This window comes from Carya illinoinensis, chromosome 1 (genome assembly GCF_018687715.1).
Source record: "Carya illinoinensis cultivar Pawnee chromosome 1, C.illinoinensisPawnee_v1, whole genome shotgun sequence".
NCBI lineage: Eukaryota > Viridiplantae > Streptophyta > Magnoliopsida > Fagales > Juglandaceae > Carya > Carya illinoinensis.
The window spans coordinates 53755985-53773274 of record NC_056752.1 but is presented as its reverse complement, the minus strand read 5'-3'; the positions used below and the strand labels follow the sequence as shown (position 1 = coordinate 53773274).

Below are 17290 nucleotides of genomic sequence, written 5' to 3'. Positions count from 1 at the left end.
CTGGCATATCTGCTTACACGAAATGGGTTCCTCTATAATGATGTACTTTTTCAAGAAAGAAGAAAGAAAAAGAGAACAAGACATTACTCAAACGCACTCCAACTGCCAAATTGTTCAACCATAACAATTATCCGAAGAAAGTTCCTTAAATCAAAATCTGACAAAACACAAGAAACTGAAAAACCGAAAACCGAGTTCCTCACCCAACGAGCACATTCATGGGAGCAGCATTCAAAACTTTTTACCAACCATATTTCCCCTAAGCCACAAGAGTGCTAGCGGTGGTAGATTCACTGCCAAAATAACCAGCGAATAACATCTTTTATAAGTAAGAAGGAAGTAATAACGTACTCTTGCAAAGTGAAGCACATAACAGAAATATAACATTAAATTGAAAAAGAAAGTACACAAAGGAATATATGTTTATGTTCAAGTAAGCAACTGATCATATCCTTGCAATTCAAAATAAACTGAAGGGAGAAAGAAAAGATTCAGAAAATCATCAAGCATTACGGGCAATTCGGACTAAATCATTTCAAAGAATTGAAAGACCATATACCCTCTAATCGCTACAACCATTCATTATTGACTCCATTAATTCAGCAACTTCCTTGCACAATGCTCAAAACATTTGTCTCACACATGCAAATAGCGTTTCAGAAACTAAAATAGCATAGTCCTGAGATAAATAAATTGAATGCAGAAGCATTAATGCACAAACAATCAACTACAAGAAATCTGTGTAATAGAAACTAGAACTTTTGCTCAGGAATAACATGTGCAACAAGTCAAGGCATACACATTGCTGGCCATCAATAATGCCTCTGCCCGAACAATTCTCTACAACTCTACAGCCTTTTCAGCATTTATATTTAAAAACGTAGAACTTCTCTAATAAGATGGTAATATGAATTGGGAAAAGGTACAGATACTTACTATTTCCATACAGGTGGCAGCTTCTTTGTCTTCTTGTAGTAGCGAGCTAGGCGATGGATCCTGCTCTCAACCAGAATCAACCTAAACTTGGAATCTTTATCCTTCCTATTTCTCTCCAAATGCTTGCGAATGGAGACTGCTTTCTTGATGAGATGGTACAGATCCTCAGGAATTTCAGGAGCAAGCCCTGAAAATATGGAAATAAAAAAAAAAAAAAAAAAGTAAAACCGAACATTTCTCTTCCATTATAAAAGTAGAACACACACCAGAACAGCATTGAAAATCTACACACCATGGGCCTTCAGTATCCGCAAAATCTTGCTCCCTGTAACAGTCTTCACCTGAGCAATCCCATGAGAATCACGAAGAATGACACCAATTTGAGATGGTGTCAGACCCTTCTTGGCAAACTTGCAGATATTTTCCTCAACCTGAAGGATCAGAACAGAGCCGATATCCATAACATGTAATAGAAGAAATTAATGATCTCTTACACTCAACATGAGGTGACAGCAGTTTTAGCCACAAAGTATCGACAAGCCTGGAACATTCTCACCAACCCTCAGAACATTTGCTAGCATTTCAAACCCCGTGCTAGAAAACAAATTCTATTCATCTCATCTCATCTCAACTCATCATTACACCTTTTTCAAATCCCCATACAAAATATAATAAACAATTTAACTTTTTCAAATCCAAATACAAAATTAATATTTAAAAATTATATTATAACAATATTTTATTCATTACTATTTAAAACATCGCATCTCATCTGTGTAACCAAACAGGGCCTTAGTCTCAACGCAGAGAGCATAATTCCATATGCTGGGGCAAATTTGTTAATGTAATGAAATTGAGTAAAGCAAAAATGTCATAGTTTAACAAGAAGCAAATTCGTCACTGCATTTTCTTGTCAACCAAACTGACATTATCTTCAGCTATTATCGTATTAATGGAAATCAAGTACCCAAAAATTAAATCTAAAGAGTTCAACCCAATAAGGCCTTGTACAAATACTTGTACTTGCTCATTCTCAGCGATCACATGAAAATCGTTTTTAATCCAATCACATTATCACAGATAAATCAAAGGAACAGGGGTCCACTTACATCCTGATAAGAGATCTTCAGCCAGCTCGGTGGAGTCCTCTTGTACGGAAGAGCAGAAGCCGAAATACCCTTACTGGTAACAAGTAAGAAAATAACCGGAATTACAAACAAAAAAAATCAATCAACTCGACAGTTATACAAAGAGGTTTTACAAGAGTTCATCATAGGATTAACGGAAACCAAATAAGAACGAACGAACCCTCTACTGTGCATGCGACCCATGGTTACAACGATGAGGGTCTCTCTCCGTCGCTGTCGCTGTGCCTCTCTCTCTCGTGCTCTAAGAGAAACCCTAGGTGGAAGAAAATTACACACAGGAGGCTAGGGTTTTTATTTATTTTAGATAATTTGCAACGGAGTCTTTGGGCTTTGTATCTAGCACTTGGCCCAATGAATATTATTCGGCTGCCTCTTGGGCCATTGGATGTACAGGTCCAGTTATTGTTCCCAACTCATAAGCCATTGCACAACCAGCTCCCTGCTGAGTCGTAACATCTTTTTGATCCACTCCTTGGCCCAACCTCTAACCTTCCGCAGGTATGTACTAATTACTAAAGGCTTGTTTGGTAAAATAGAGTAATGATACATATAATTATAAATTGTGTAAATATTATATAGTATTTTTGAAAAAGAATAGAATTTATTATTAAATAATTAATTTTTTTCATGCAGATCTCATATTTATTCAATTTTTTTCAAAATGATTTGCACATTACTTATACACTCACAACTGTAAGTTCTATTATTTCTCAAAAAAAAAATTCTAAAATTTCCATCTCATCTCATCATATCTCATTCCCAAACATATTCAAATACAAACATTTTTGTACTAATCATTACAAAATTTTCAAACAAAACATTATAATTTTTCTAAACTTTCAAACAAAAAAAATAAAATTTTCAAATTTTAAAATAAAAATAATATTATAAAAATATATTCGAATAATATTTTTTATTCTACTTTTTCTCTCTCATTTCGTAAAACTTAAAAAATACTCATTACTCAAATAATCATTCACAAATTATCTTACTATTATTTATAAGATGAGAACATTTCATCTCACTTCCTAAGCATATCCTAAGTGACTTTGATATTGCAATATATTTTTTTATTTGACCTGAATGTTATCCAATAAATTTACGAGAATAATAATTATAATAAATGTTATAAGATATATTTTATGCGTTTATCTTTTAACATTGTGTACACAAATTTAAACGAAAATTTTAAGAAATCTTAATCAATTAAGAGTATAGGAAATTAGGAATGGCTTTCTCAGAAAATAATAATAATAAAATCCAACGAGAAATTTTACTTTACTGGACTGAATCCATCTTATGTTGCGACTTTATTTATAACAGTAATCGAACCGTAGGGAATGTTACGAAGGCACTGTCTCAAAATTTTCTGTAATTGCCGGTGCTTGGTTTGTGCCACGTACTTATTCCTAGTCTTTGCGAAGGAAGGCGATGTCATAAGTAGGGATATCCTGTCCCTCTGCAAGGAGCTCGGAAAAAGTGTAATGGTGGATAAAGAAAGCACGTGATTCTTCCACCTCCTCGATGGTATTGCTTTTTTCATTGTAATGAGCCTGACAAATCTACTGTTTTCTTTTCATGCTAATTTGATGGAAAATAGCTCATCACTTGCTATATAGATAACTCAGAATATTCAAACAGATACATAGATTGGCAGATTTGACACTTGTAGAGCAAGTCCTTGAGACTACGAACGTGCCCCCACAGAAATGAAAAGTGTGGGTGGATTTTTTCTGTTCATTCATGCACAAATAGTAGGCATCATGGAAAGGCCAGAGAATGAGAGGGATATTACCAAATAATGTAAAGAAAGAGCCTACGAAATAAAAAAAGTGAGTGGAAGATGGGGTCTTTTGATCTTTCCAAACAATTATTAATTTGAATTTGGTTCAACCTAGGTCGTTGCTGGATTGGTGAATGCAGACAAACTTCATAGTGCATTTTGTCTCACTCTCATGGTTTGTTTGTGGAAGAGAATCAAGCTAGCATACTCTAGATAATTCAGAGGAATAAAAGAGGTCATGTAGATCCCCGAAAGCAAAAAGAGAGAGAGAGAGACTCGTTTTCAATACGCAAATGAGCAACCCAGTAAGGATGTTAGAATATCTGAGTTCCTTCAGACAAAAGGTTACATGATAACCCACCTTCCATTGTAGTTATGCCAAGTCTTGAAATGATTAAAACAGGAAATCCATGTACCCTCAGATTTCTCCTAACTACTGGATAGATAAGGGTAAATTTCCCTGCATATTTTGGGCACAAGTTATCTGAGAAGCAGAACTTCTGAATTTAGTTCAGATCGTTATTAACTTATGAGAGTAGGAGATAACTCTACTTCAGTGAATTTACCAAAAAAACAAGAATGATATTGCTTGATTTTTATACGAGACTCTGATTGATTTTAACTGTTGCGAAAACGCTTTGCACTTGCACAATCATTGAACCAAACAGTAAAACAGAGGACCTGGGTCTGAATTCTCATTGAAAACCTTAGCTAGCTAGTGCCCTGGTGTCATCCATTAAATATGAAAATTAAGTACAAAGCAGAGTGAGTGAGCCCCCCACAAAACAGTCCCATATATGCATTCATAGCTTTTCAACGACTAAAATGGTTTCACAGATGCCTCTGGAGAGCCCGATCCTTGTTCGTCCTTGCGACCAAAAGACCGGCCAGGGAACATATATCATAGCGTTCGAGTTCACATGGAGCTATCTACTCTAGTTTATTTGTTCTTATTTCAAACAAAAAAAAAAAAAAAACAGGAAAGGGTTCACATGTTGCTCAAGGATGGTTTATGGGCCATGCAAATATGTTCAAAAAAATCACAAGACTTGACCATTCCTGCTTCCTGTATACAAGATGAAGTACAGGTACTATTCTTCGTCTTTTTCTCTGTATGTGTTATTCAGCAACATTATTTTTCATCAACACCTCACATGTTTGAACGTACTGTTGTGTATGTTTCTCTATATGTGCGATCTGCTCTCTCTCTCTCTCTCCACGGAGAGTAGCTTAAACGGAGGGAATTAAGGTAAGGTTTGAATAGTAAAATGAGATAAAATGATTTTAGTTAAAAATTAAAAATTAAATAAAATATTATTATTATTTTAATATTTAAAAAAATTTAAATTATTTATTATTATATGATAAAATGAAATGAGAAAAAAATAATAAAATATTTTTACTATTTAAATATAGCGTAAACATTAACGTTCGATTCCTTCTGCGGCTTGGCCCCCCGATACTGGTTTTCAGTGATGTTGTTGAAGCTATACCACTCGATGACTATAAATTTTGTAATTATTAACAATGATTCATATTAATCTGCCATTAACGTGATAATAATTTACCTTTAAAAATTCAAATTTTATTATTTTAATTTATTTAACATGTCGACAAATAAATACACTGAATAAACTTTTTCTGAAATAAATGGAAGGGACAGTGACAGTGGTGCACAAGAAAGCATTTAATTTTTCAACAAACCTTTTCCAGTTGATTGAGTTCCCAGGGAATCTAATCATGACATCATGGCATGGGCCAGTGCATGACCTTTTTCCTCCCTCCATTCTTCACGTTAAAGTTATAGCTGTGAAAAGCAACATCACGGTGGTCTTTTGATTGCATCATGTTGGATTTGAAAATTTACAGCCATAGCGTATGACTCGACTCTCTCTGGGCTGTTTTTATGCAAATTTTCTCCTTGGTTATTATTCATGAGCTGATCTCTTTGGCCGGTTCCAGTTATTATCACGTTTGTTTGTAATTCAAGCTTTCCAAAGACAGAATGATTTTATGATCCTCATGCTCCGAATAAGGGGTTTACAGGGAAATATCGTGGTATGGAGCTTGATAATGACTTATAATTAATTATGCTATTTTAGTACAAAATAATTGAGAGACGTACAGTAGATTGATTTGGTGAAATAAGTATGCTAGAGCATGAGATAAATGCTTGTCGGTAGCACTCTTTCAATGATTATATAATTTACAGTGTATTATATCAAATTGAATAATTAAAATAAAATTAATGTTAGATATAATTTTAAAATGTGCATGCATATTTATTTTTAAAAAGAGAGAAGGTTTAAGTTTTTAACCGTTAAAAAAAATAACATTTTATATAGATTTTATATTTATTTAATTTTAAAAAAAAATTATATATCTTAAAATTACAAATGTGATTTATCCTTTAAAAAACAATCATCGGGTTGTACAGTGAGTGGTGTTAAGAAAATTAAAGCCTTATTTATTTTTATAACTATTCTCATTTAATCTAATTATTACAATTTCTTTAAATTTTTACATAAAATAAAATAAATAATTTATTTTTTTTAAATTTTAAAATAAAAATAATATTTTATTCAATTTTAACTTTTATTTTAACTTATCTTTATCTATAAAATCAAAAGAAAAAAAAAATCCATCCCTCACGTAAAAAAAATTTTATAAAATCCAGACTTATAATTTTTAATTAAAATTTCAGGAAAAAAAAAAGAACTTCCAGCAGCTAGGAGATGTTTGCACTTTATGGGTGTGCATCGAAAATAGCATAGATCTTTTTGAAGCTTTCAGCAACTCCCATTTACTTCATTCTCTCTTAAATTCTTGTTCTCTGGTACGTTATTATTTTTAATGTTCTTATCCATACATCTCAAAAAGTTACATAAAAACATATCTAAATTTGAATACCAACCATGAAATTACGTTTTTGAAAATGTATAGAGTTATCGAGGAAATTATATCATCTATATCGTCATGCGCTGTCCTTATTTAGACCTTTTTCTTTTTCTGTCACGAGTTTCGTTTCAAAAATTACTCCTTTGGGAAGGTGAGAAATAATAAGAATGTAGACTATTAATTCGCTGGTGTTTTAATTTAAACCACTTTGTACCCTTTGGAATATTTTCTCAGGATTTTAAGAATTTATCATTTTGGTAGCCGACCTTCCATGTTACCTCTTTGTAATTTCGCTTTTATTTAAGAAAGTTTTGAAGCTTATTATACTCACATATTATATTTATTTTTATTTATATATATTTTTTAATTTTTTTTTAAAAATAATTAAATTTTCTTTTTCATCATCTATAAATCATATATTTTATAAACGAAAAGAAATAAAAAAAATTATATGTAATATATAATGCGATAACCTTCATGTTTTAAGATAAAACTTCTGAAAATCGTGTCATGGTACATTTTTATCCTTAGCTGGCGGCCGGATATTTAACCGAAGGATAAATTATAAGTTATATTTGAAATTGGAAAATAGAGTGACAGGTTTGATATTTGTTTTTTGAAAAAATTGCAAAATAAATTAATTATTCGAGGAATAAAGTATATTTTCTAAAACGATACTGGTAAATCGTTGGAGCCGGAAAAAAAAAGAAAAAAAAAATTGACGATATTGCACTGTAAAAACTGAGAAGAGTATCCCACCACCTACTATCAATCCACCTTTCACCGGCTCTTCACCTTTTTTGTCTTCTTTTATTTCCCTTGCGATGGGATTGGGAGCCTCCTCCTTCAGTCTCACTACAACTTTCACTCAACCCACGAGAAAAACTCACCCCACGTTCACTTCAAATCCTACACATTTCCCCACGCACCCTGCAAAGCACTAAAAAACCAAGAAAAAAGAAAGACGCAACAACACTTTCCCTCCCATCTTCTTCCAGTTTCCTCCGAACCAAACATGTCTCTCTCCCTCTTCTGAGATTTGAGTTCTCTCTACGATTCTACTCGACTTCCAAACCTTGAAACCCAACCTCTCCCCAAAAAGAGAAAGGTAGGACTATAAAGTCTCCGGACTTTCTCAAATACTTCAAGTTCTCTCACTTTTCCCCTAAAAAAAATTCCGTCATTTTCTACAAGCCTGTCAAACATTCTCACACTTTTCCATCCCATTTTCCCTTAAAGCAAACATGCCTCCTTCCTTCAGCCTCCTCTTCCCTCTCTTCATCCTCTTCCTCTTTTCCTCTCCGACCATTTCCTCACTCACTGAGCTTCCCACTCTCATGGCCATCAAGGCCTCTCTAGACCCTCAAAATCAGTTCCTGACTTCATGGACCCCAAATACTGACCCTTGCAGTGGCTCTTTCGAAGGCGTGGCTTGCGACGAGCAAGGTCTTGTGGCCAATATCTCTCTGCAAGGGAAGGGCCTCTCTGGTACAATACCTGCAGCCTTGGCCGAGCTCAAGAGCTTGACCGGGCTGTACTTGCACTTCAATGCTCTGACTGGAAAAATACCAAAGGAGATTTCCCGGTTGACCCAGCTCAATGATTTGTATCTCAATGTGAATAATCTCTCCGGGGAGATTCCTTCCGAGATTGGCAACATGCCTAATCTTCAAGGTTGGTTTTTTTATATTTTTTCAAATGTTTATATTCCCATTCGGAGCGTAGGCGTGATTCTTGAAGGAAATTTGCATTTTTTGGTTTTGGCCCTTTGTGTTTTTCGAGGGAAATCTACGTTCTTCTAAATTTTTTGTTACATTCATTTGTCGTTTTATCCAGTGCCAACATTTATTCACTTATCATGGAGGGAATTGAATGCAGTGAAAAACTGTTCAGTCTTCAGTTTATTTGGATTTTCTTCAGCATCATCACTGACCTGCATTTAATTCTTGGCCACCGCTCTGTTTCCTCAGCATGCCATATTTGGGTCTTCTTAAGCTTTGGAATTTAGAAGTGTAGCTGTGTGCATTGAAAGCTTCAATCCATTCTTATTCTTTATCTTCTTTCACATTTTTTTTTTGTTTTTTTTATCTATCTCGTTTGATTCCTTGCGTTGAATTTTACCTGATCTGGCATTTGCATATCCTGGGTCATTTTTTATGGACTCTGAATTTTGGAGACTCGAGATTAAGCTAGAAACTGGATGCGGTGAATAAAATCTCATGGTTTTCCCCAAAACTTTACAAATAATTGTAACTGACAAAATCTCAACCTGTTTTTTTCTTTGTTTGCAGTTTTGCAGCTGTGTTACAACAAGTTGACTGGGAGCATACCAACACAGCTAGGAAATATGTGGAGGCTTAGTGTTCTTGCTTTGCAGTATAATCAATTGACCGGTGCAATTCCTGCAAGTTTGGGTGATTTGAAGATGTTAACGAGGTTGGATTTGAGCTTCAATGGGCTTTTTGGTTCAATTCCAGTAAGATTAGTTAATGCTCCCATTCTGGAAGTTCTCAACGTACAAAACAACTCTCTTTCAGGCATCGTCCCTCCAGGTAATAAGATCTCTCTCTGACATGCTCTAGTGCTTTCCGTATTTATGTGTTTTCTTGGAAAATCAAGGTGGTCGAAAATGTTTATCTATATTTGAATGTCCTTGTGGATGAAAACTCAGCTTTGAAGAAACTGAATGGTGGATTCCAGTACAAGAACAATCCAGAACTATGCGGCATTGGGTTTTCTGACTTAAATGTTTGCAAACCTACTGACGGTCTAAACACAAATAGACCAGAACCATTTGAACCTGGCAGTGTTTCTACAAAAACTCTCCCGGTATCAGCGCCCTTAAAGTCTGATTGCAGCAAAAACCTGTGTTCAAAACCCTCAAAATCCCCACAAGTTGGTATAGTTTTGGGGGTGATTGGACTTATTATCGCTGTGGCTGTTAGTGGATTATTCGCATTTGCATGGTACCGTCGACAAAAGCAGAAAATTGGAAGTGCCTTTGATACTTCAGATAGCCGGCTTAGTACTGACCAGGTTAAGGAAGTTTGTAGGAAGAGTGCGTCTCCTCTAATAAGTCTTGAATACTGTAATGGATGGGACCCTCTGTCGAAAGGTCGAAGTGGATTCTCTCAGGAAGTTCTTGAAAGCTTTATGTTCAACTTAGAGGATGTGGAACGTGCAACCCAGTGTTTCTCTGAGGCCAATTTGTTGGGGAAAAGCAATTTCTCCGCTATCTACAAGGGGACACTTAGAGATGGGTCTGTTGTTGCTATAAAGTGCATTGCCAAGACAAGCTGCAAGTCTGATGAAGCTGAATTCTTGAAGGGGCTGAAGATATTGACCTCATTGAAACATGAAAATCTTGTTAGGTTGAGAGGCTTCTGCTGTTCAAAAGGCAGGGGAGAGTGTTTCCTTATCTACGATTTTGTCCCAAATGGCAGTCTATCAGAGTATCTTGATGTTAAGGGTGGCAGTGGGAAGGTTCTTGAATGGTCTGCCAGAGTATCTATCATCAATGGTGTTGCCAAAGGTGATTCTAGCTCTGGCTTCCTGCTTGATGAAATTATTATTTGCTGACACACACACACACGGGGAACATCTTTTGCTTGTTGATCCTTGCTGTACATTCGGAATTTCTGTATTCACGAGTAACGAACTCTGGTTTTGAAATGCAATTAAAAGCTTGGATGTGGGTGTTTCATAGAGCAGTAATTATAATTTAATTTAAAATGGTGATTTTAAGTTTGAAAATATTTGCTAAGCTATTTGAAACATAATAACATTTAATAGGAATTGAAACTATCTGTTTTTAGAACAAGTTCAAAGTTTGAGCTTGAGCATATTCCAGGCTGCATTTGTGTTGCTTCTCGAAACAACCCTCAAGAATTATTTGTGTATTTCTGGGGACGGGTAGATTCATTGCTTTGGTTTACATTGTGCATTCTCAAATTTGATGTCCTTTCTTGGTCAGGTATTGGGTATTTGCACAGAAACGGAGGAAACAAACCTGTTATAGTTCACCAGAATATATCGGCTGAGAAAGTGCTCATCGATGGATGGCATAATCCTTTGCTCTCAGACTCAGGCCTGCACAAACTCCTTGCAGATGATGTTGTCTTCTCCATGCTCAAAGCCAGTGCAGCCATGGGATACTTGGCTCCAGAATACACAACCACCGGTCGCTTCACTGAAAAGAGCGATGTATATGCATTTGGTATGATCATATTTCAAATCCTTGCTGGAAAGCGTATGATCACCCAGTCAACTCGCCAAGGGGCAGAATCATGCAAATTCGAAGATTTTGTTGACATGAACCTTGAGGGGAAGTTCTCTGAATCAGAAGCAGCAAAACTTGGGAGAATCGCAGTGCTTTGCACCCATGAATTTACTAACCAACGGCCATCCATGGAAAGTGTGATGCAAGAACTAAGTGGTCCTATTGGCAGTTCTTGATTATCTCCTTGCGCTTTGGTGTTCAAAGACAAAAGGAGGGATAGATGAGGCTTCTACTAACTGTTGACCGATGCCCCAGCTCTTGGTTGTTTATGTTTCCTTCTAACGGTAGAGTTATTGCTCAATGACTGAACTTGTGAATGGTATGATGCTGGTTCTTGCATGCGCGAGCAGAGGACCTGGAGTGATTTTGATGGTGGAATTTAGCCTTTATTATTTGTACTAAACTCTTGCTATGTAAAATGTTATGTACGTTTCCTTTATCTTCAAGAATTGTTTTCTTTTCCTTTTTTTTTTATAGAGAAAACCTTGTGACCAGACCATCTGGTTTGAAGCCATAACCAGCCCACCAATCCCATCCTGCCATGTCAGCCTATTAGAGGGCTCTTTACGCACTTGCCTACACCAGATTTTATCCCTACACAAACTGCCCCTACGTGCATCACGTTTTCACTCTCCTGCCCAAATCACGTTTTCACTCTCCTACGCGAACTCCCCCCACCCCCCGACTGCGACAGAGCTCACACAGACATCTTAAAGGCATGGAACCAGCAGGAGAAAGTGACGATAGAGCTCCCTCCAATATCTTGAAAGTCTCAAGTAACTCGTTCTTTGACGCCTCCCGCTCTTTTCCTTTTCCCCATAGTACTTCCCTTGGAGCCACCTGCAATTTTGCACTTATTTGCATTAACGGTACTCTTTATATTACAAAACAAATGGAGGAGATCAGTTGGGTTATTTCTTTCTATACTTTTGAATCTATAAAAAAAAAAAAAAAGTCATAATTTTTCCAATCGGATCCGACTAACCATTGAGTTGAATGGAGTCGATGATGAGTTCTATGCTAGGTCTTCGGCACCAACTGTGTTGTCGGTGCCCCCGTGGCTTACTGTAGAGCCTTTGCCTTGCCCTGTTATGCTAATCATCTTGCTTGGTATATCTTGGCAATTTCTTGAAAAAATCATCGTGAAATCCTTAGGATCAAAGAAGAAGAGTTGGGCAGTCCACGCAATACCGCTGGTCCTCGTGATAATCCTGGCATTGGTTATCGTTATCTGAAGATTGGAGGGGAAGATGGATTTTCGGGGTTTTTGCCAGATTCGAAGGGGGGAGGAAGGTTGCAGTTCTGCTATGAGAGGGATTAATTAGCTACTTTTCATTCTACTTATCTAGACTCTTTATCTTACGTGTAGTGAGCCCATTGGTGGACTATTTTTCGCCCATTTGCAACAGGGCTGTTGCAAAGCACCACTCTTTTGTTTATTAGCAATACTACTCAAATTAAAAGCCCCCATCTCAAAAAACAGGCCGAGAAAGCCGGATCGGATTTCTTTATTGTTTAAATAATTTTATTTTTGTTTCAAAATTTTTTTATTATTTTAAGGTAAACTATTCAAAGGCAATATTCAAAATTTAAAGTTAATATATTATGTATACTTCTCTAAATTATATAAAAAAAAATATTTACAATAAAATCATAAAAATCCTTGTCCAATAAACGATAAAGCTAGAGAGCTCTTAGTAGAGCATGTACAATGTTAATGTACAACAAATGGACATGTTATTTCAACACAAGAATCTGCCCATTCGGATTCCAACGCATTGTAAAATGTAACCCCGACATGTGACTTCGAGAAAATAGATATTCAACCTGAATGTTACTTTTCAATGTCTGTTTGGCTTGGGGTTGGGATTTTGGCGTTTTTGATATCGTATTTTGCCAATTTGCATCTATCCTTGAGTCTTGGACTAGTTATCAATCATAGCTGACATGGTCTCTGCTATTATTTATCCCATCTGCCTGTCAAAATATTGTAAACATTTGGCCTCATTATTGGTTTCGCTCTGATACCTGTGAATGTTTCTCGTCCTCTTCATCTTTGATAACTTTTAACAATTAACACGTCTTTTTGTCTTTCATTTTCGTATCATCCCTCAAAGTAAGATTCGACGATTAAAATATTGTGAACTCAGAAACTTACGCGCATCGATCTTTAGAAATAAAATATCGTGAATTTTTTTTTATGACAGTCTCTCATATTCAATGAAAAGATTACTGCGTTTAAATATTGAGTTTATCTCAGTTCTTCATGAATAGTAGAGAGTTGAGATAGTGGAGTGAGTTATGTGAGATTTATCTAAAATGTGTTTAGATGTTAAAATAAATTTAATATTATTTATAAAAAGTTAAAAAAAGTTATGAATCTTACGTATAATAAGGTTTTGAATTGAAATGAGTTTAGTAATTTGAGAGTTGTATATTTAGATGTTAGATTCAGTTTAAAATTAGATTGAATTGAATTGATTTTAGTGCATTCCAACAACCAAACTAGTCATGAAAGTGTGTAAGTCCAAGATTTTAGGTTTTAAGAAAACAAAATTAACAAAAATGAGTCAATATTGTCTAACAAAAAAGAGGGTCGAAAAAACGAAAAGAGGAAACTAAAAAGCAAAAAAGAGAAATGTCAATGTGAGTAGGAAGGGTTAAAAAAATGATATTTTATGTAAGTTATTTGCACTTTTTTAAAAAATTAATAATAAATATGATATTCAAGTAAATATTTTTTTTAATTGTAAAATTCTATTTTTTTAAGAAAACTATAGGAGATTTGCACACTCTAAACTGTATCCAACATTTTTAAAAATTAAAAAGAAAAAGAGAAGCAAATCTTGCTGGGTCAAGCTGAATCCTTTTAATTTTTTGAGAAAGGGTCGGAACAGGCCCTCTCTAATAAGCTCAAGTCCCGACTGCACATTAAATGGGCCGTAATGTAAATTGTTCTCAACAACCGCGCGCTAGGCCCATTTGAAATTATTTATTATCCCATTGTATGCACTAAGAGTATTAGTATTGATTTAATCAAAATTATTTCTAAATTTTGGTTAAAAGTACATATTTTTTTAATAAATTTAAAGCCATTAAACCATAACCCCACACTAGATTAGTTAAAATAATAATATATTATTATTTTTTAAATAATAATATTTATAACTTTTTTTTTCATATTTTGCAAACTATATTAACTATATGTTAATTAATAATTTAATTTTTAGTTAACTGATTGTTTCTCAACTAATTTTTTTAAACCTAATTTACAAAACCAACTTATTCTTGAAGACTGATATGTAAACCTAATATAGAAGATCAAGTATAATATAGAAACAGATCTAAATATAGCGAAGAAGTTATGAGCCGTTGGGTCTGATATCTTAGAATAAAATAATCACTTTTAAATATGAACAATAGGTCTTCAAATATGAAAAAACAATTAGAAATTCTGTAGTTCATATCTGAAGCCACTGGTATTTTCTAATACAGATGATTTCATCTTTATTTTTTCAAATTAATTTTGAAGATGAACTGAATGACAGTGCTCTCGGGACAATGGATGCAATGAAAAGGTGCAAGAGCCAAGGGAATAAAAAAAATGTTGGATGGTTCAAGCCAGCTGCTCAAACTGCTTCTAACCCAATCGGCCGGGATCCATATCTTGGTGAGAGTAGTATTTCTCTTCTCCTAAACAAGCATAGTAGGGATCTACTAATGGAGAAAGATGGCCGATTTCTCCCTTTCGATCACGAAACCAAGTTCTGGGATTAATAGGGTATGTTCGTAGGTACTAATTTTTTGATATATATATATATATATATTTTTAATATATATAAAAGATGGTGTTTTTTTTTTTTAGATTTATTTTTGAAAAATCTTTCTTTGTGAACCAATCAAAGAATTGACTAAAAAATGGAACTTGCCAAGCGGTCCTCGAAAGGTGCCGTAAATCCAATCAATTACATCACAGTCATTAATCAAATATTTGTTAGCATCATTTCTGACTTTTAACGTCTAACAAGCAGATCATCAAACGTCGTCTTTGGGTTCAAAAAGAATTTTAATATTATATGTAGAGCAAGCAAGAGACGATAAAGGTAATTGACTTGGGAGAAGTCATAGTCAGGATCTGTCTATGAACCTAATCTTACAACTTGCTCCATTTTTGTATATAATTTATTACAAACGTCACCCCTTATTTAAAATTTAAAAACAAAACATTATTAATGTCCTACGTACGTACATTAATATCTGAAGTCCACTAGTGTTACAATATTTATAAAGTACTTATTTTATTACCAATTAATCTGAGAGTATCGCTCGATCTATTAAAAACATTATTTTTTTTTTCTCAAAATTTAAGTCTTATGTAAACATACTGATAATTAAAAATTATATATGTATATGTAATTGCTTTTATAAGCTGTGTGCAGCTGCAGGCTGATTGGTACAGCTGGAACGGATTAATGTACGTACGGCAGCAAAGGACTCCTAGCTAGTTTATGTGCAGGCCAGTGTGCATATACGCTAATTAGCAGCCCCATCGAGCTAGAGATCAAGGGTGCACTAAATTAGTAAGATTATCAGCGTGTCATCATGTGCATGTATGTGTGTTTATTTTTCGGCCAAATATACGTGATTTAGGTCGTCGGATTTGACAAATGGGAGAAGTCGAAAAATTTGAATGAATAGCCGTCAGATAGAGAAAATATTGTAACTTCTCAAACGACAAGTTGACAATTTGTAGCCTCCACCCCAATGACGTGTAAATTATTAAATTATATGCGTAACCTTATTTTTTAAAGTGGGACATGAAGCTAGCTAGCCAGTCCAATGCATGTTTATAATGAGAATAATATGACAAAACATGATGAATCGTTATCAATATTAGATTAGAAATATGTTATCTTATTCTAAAAAAAAAAAGAAAAAAGAAAAATGTTATATTGATCCAAGTGATTTCAAGGTTTCGTACAACTTGAATAAGTCAATTAAGGTACGGCTTGCGGGGACTTGCAAGTAGTTTTCTGGCAACTGTCTGATCAATATCTTTCAGCAGTAGCACCATGATGTAAGGTTTAGAGCCATTCAAAAATATATATATATACAAAATATATATATATATATATATTTAGGGGGTATTGTTGGGTATGCATGGATCCATCGTACGTTGGTATACTTCAGATAACGTACGTACAGTCAGATCTTTAATTTTATCCCATGATCAGAAAATAATACGACAATATTGGCCGTGGAAATTAACTGGCAATATATACGTAGCATAGAGCTGTGTAGAATCTCCCTATAATTTAACTGAGACGCGCGTTTGATATTTATCCGAAACCAAACACATGCAGCATGCACGAACGTTTCGCGTGCCAACCCAGCTGCTACAGTATATTAGATAAAATAATTGCCTTGAAGTTGACTTGATCACCTTGTTTGAAAGCATTGCGGGAAAGCTTTCTTCATTCTTTTTTCCAACTTGCTCAGTCACCTTATATCTTTATTAATTAATGGGCATATATACCCTTTAATATTCATACTATAATTGGGGGATTAAATTGGACTGCTGGTACGTACGTCTGATATCCATGGAAGTACTAGTGATCGAGGAGGCCCATTGCATTTGAAGGAACATGATGTCCTGGCTATAAAATAGTACTGCCATGTCTGCATCTATATTTATTTGTTTATTAGAGCATCTATATTGGACTATGTATATGTATATGCAAAGTCACTTTTACATAATATTAACATAAATTAGTCTATTATAATGTTTTTACAATTTTAACTAACTATAAATAATGTTTTTACAATTTTTCATAGCTACTTTTTACTCTCAAAGTTTTATTTTAATGTTTATTTCTCTCTCCTCCCACACTCTCTCTCCGAGTAATGTGTTTGCTTTTAATAGAATGTTTAAATAAAGGATATTATTGATATCAAGATTACAAAGTGATATATATATACATATATATTCATTCTACAGGTTCGGTTTTAATTGCATTCCATGTACTGGGTGCTGATTGCATGTATAAACCAGTACATAAAAATTGCACTCTAAAAAAAAAAAATTAGGCAAAAAAAAAAAAATGATAATATTTTATTATTATTTTGTTTTAAATATACATAAGCAAATGTGAAATTTTTGTTGAAATGATAACGTGGATATGTAAAAAAGGTAAATTTGTATATGCATATCCATAGACCAATGTGGATGCTCTTAAGCTTGAGATT

The 17290-nt window shown here is 34.5% G+C and overlaps 2 protein-coding genes and 1 long non-coding RNA gene across 3 annotated transcripts; 1 reads left to right on the top strand and 2 right to left on the bottom strand.

Moving 5' to 3' along the window:
• Nucleotides 1-83: 83 nt before the first annotated feature.
• Nucleotides 84-2402, bottom strand: LOC122287198 (40S ribosomal protein S13-like). The gene is made up of 5 exons (XM_043095470.1): nucleotides 2245-2402; nucleotides 2046-2118; nucleotides 1229-1367; nucleotides 937-1123; nucleotides 84-293 (listed from the first exon to the last, which is right to left on the bottom strand). The coding sequence occupies exons 1-5, from the start codon at nucleotides 2265-2267 to the stop codon at nucleotides 260-262; spliced, it is 456 nt and encodes a 151-aa protein (XP_042951404.1). The 5' UTR covers nucleotides 2268-2402; the 3' UTR covers nucleotides 84-259.
• A 5180-nt stretch (nucleotides 2403-7582) lies between these two features.
• Nucleotides 7583-11483, top strand: LOC122287171 (protein NSP-INTERACTING KINASE 2). The gene is made up of 4 exons (XM_043095469.1): nucleotides 7583-8439; nucleotides 9057-9317; nucleotides 9437-10297; nucleotides 10739-11483. The coding sequence occupies exons 1-4, from the start codon at nucleotides 8010-8012 to the stop codon at nucleotides 11218-11220; spliced, it is 2034 nt and encodes a 677-aa protein (XP_042951403.1). The 5' UTR covers nucleotides 7583-8009; the 3' UTR covers nucleotides 11221-11483.
• A 5-nt stretch (nucleotides 11484-11488) lies between these two features.
• Nucleotides 11489-12337, bottom strand: LOC122287187. Its single transcript, XR_006234495.1, has 2 exons — nucleotides 12030-12337; nucleotides 11489-11884 (listed from the first exon to the last, which is right to left on the bottom strand). It is a non-coding gene; the product is annotated as an uncharacterized LOC122287187 (long non-coding RNA).
• Nucleotides 12338-17290: the final 4953 nt, after the last annotated feature.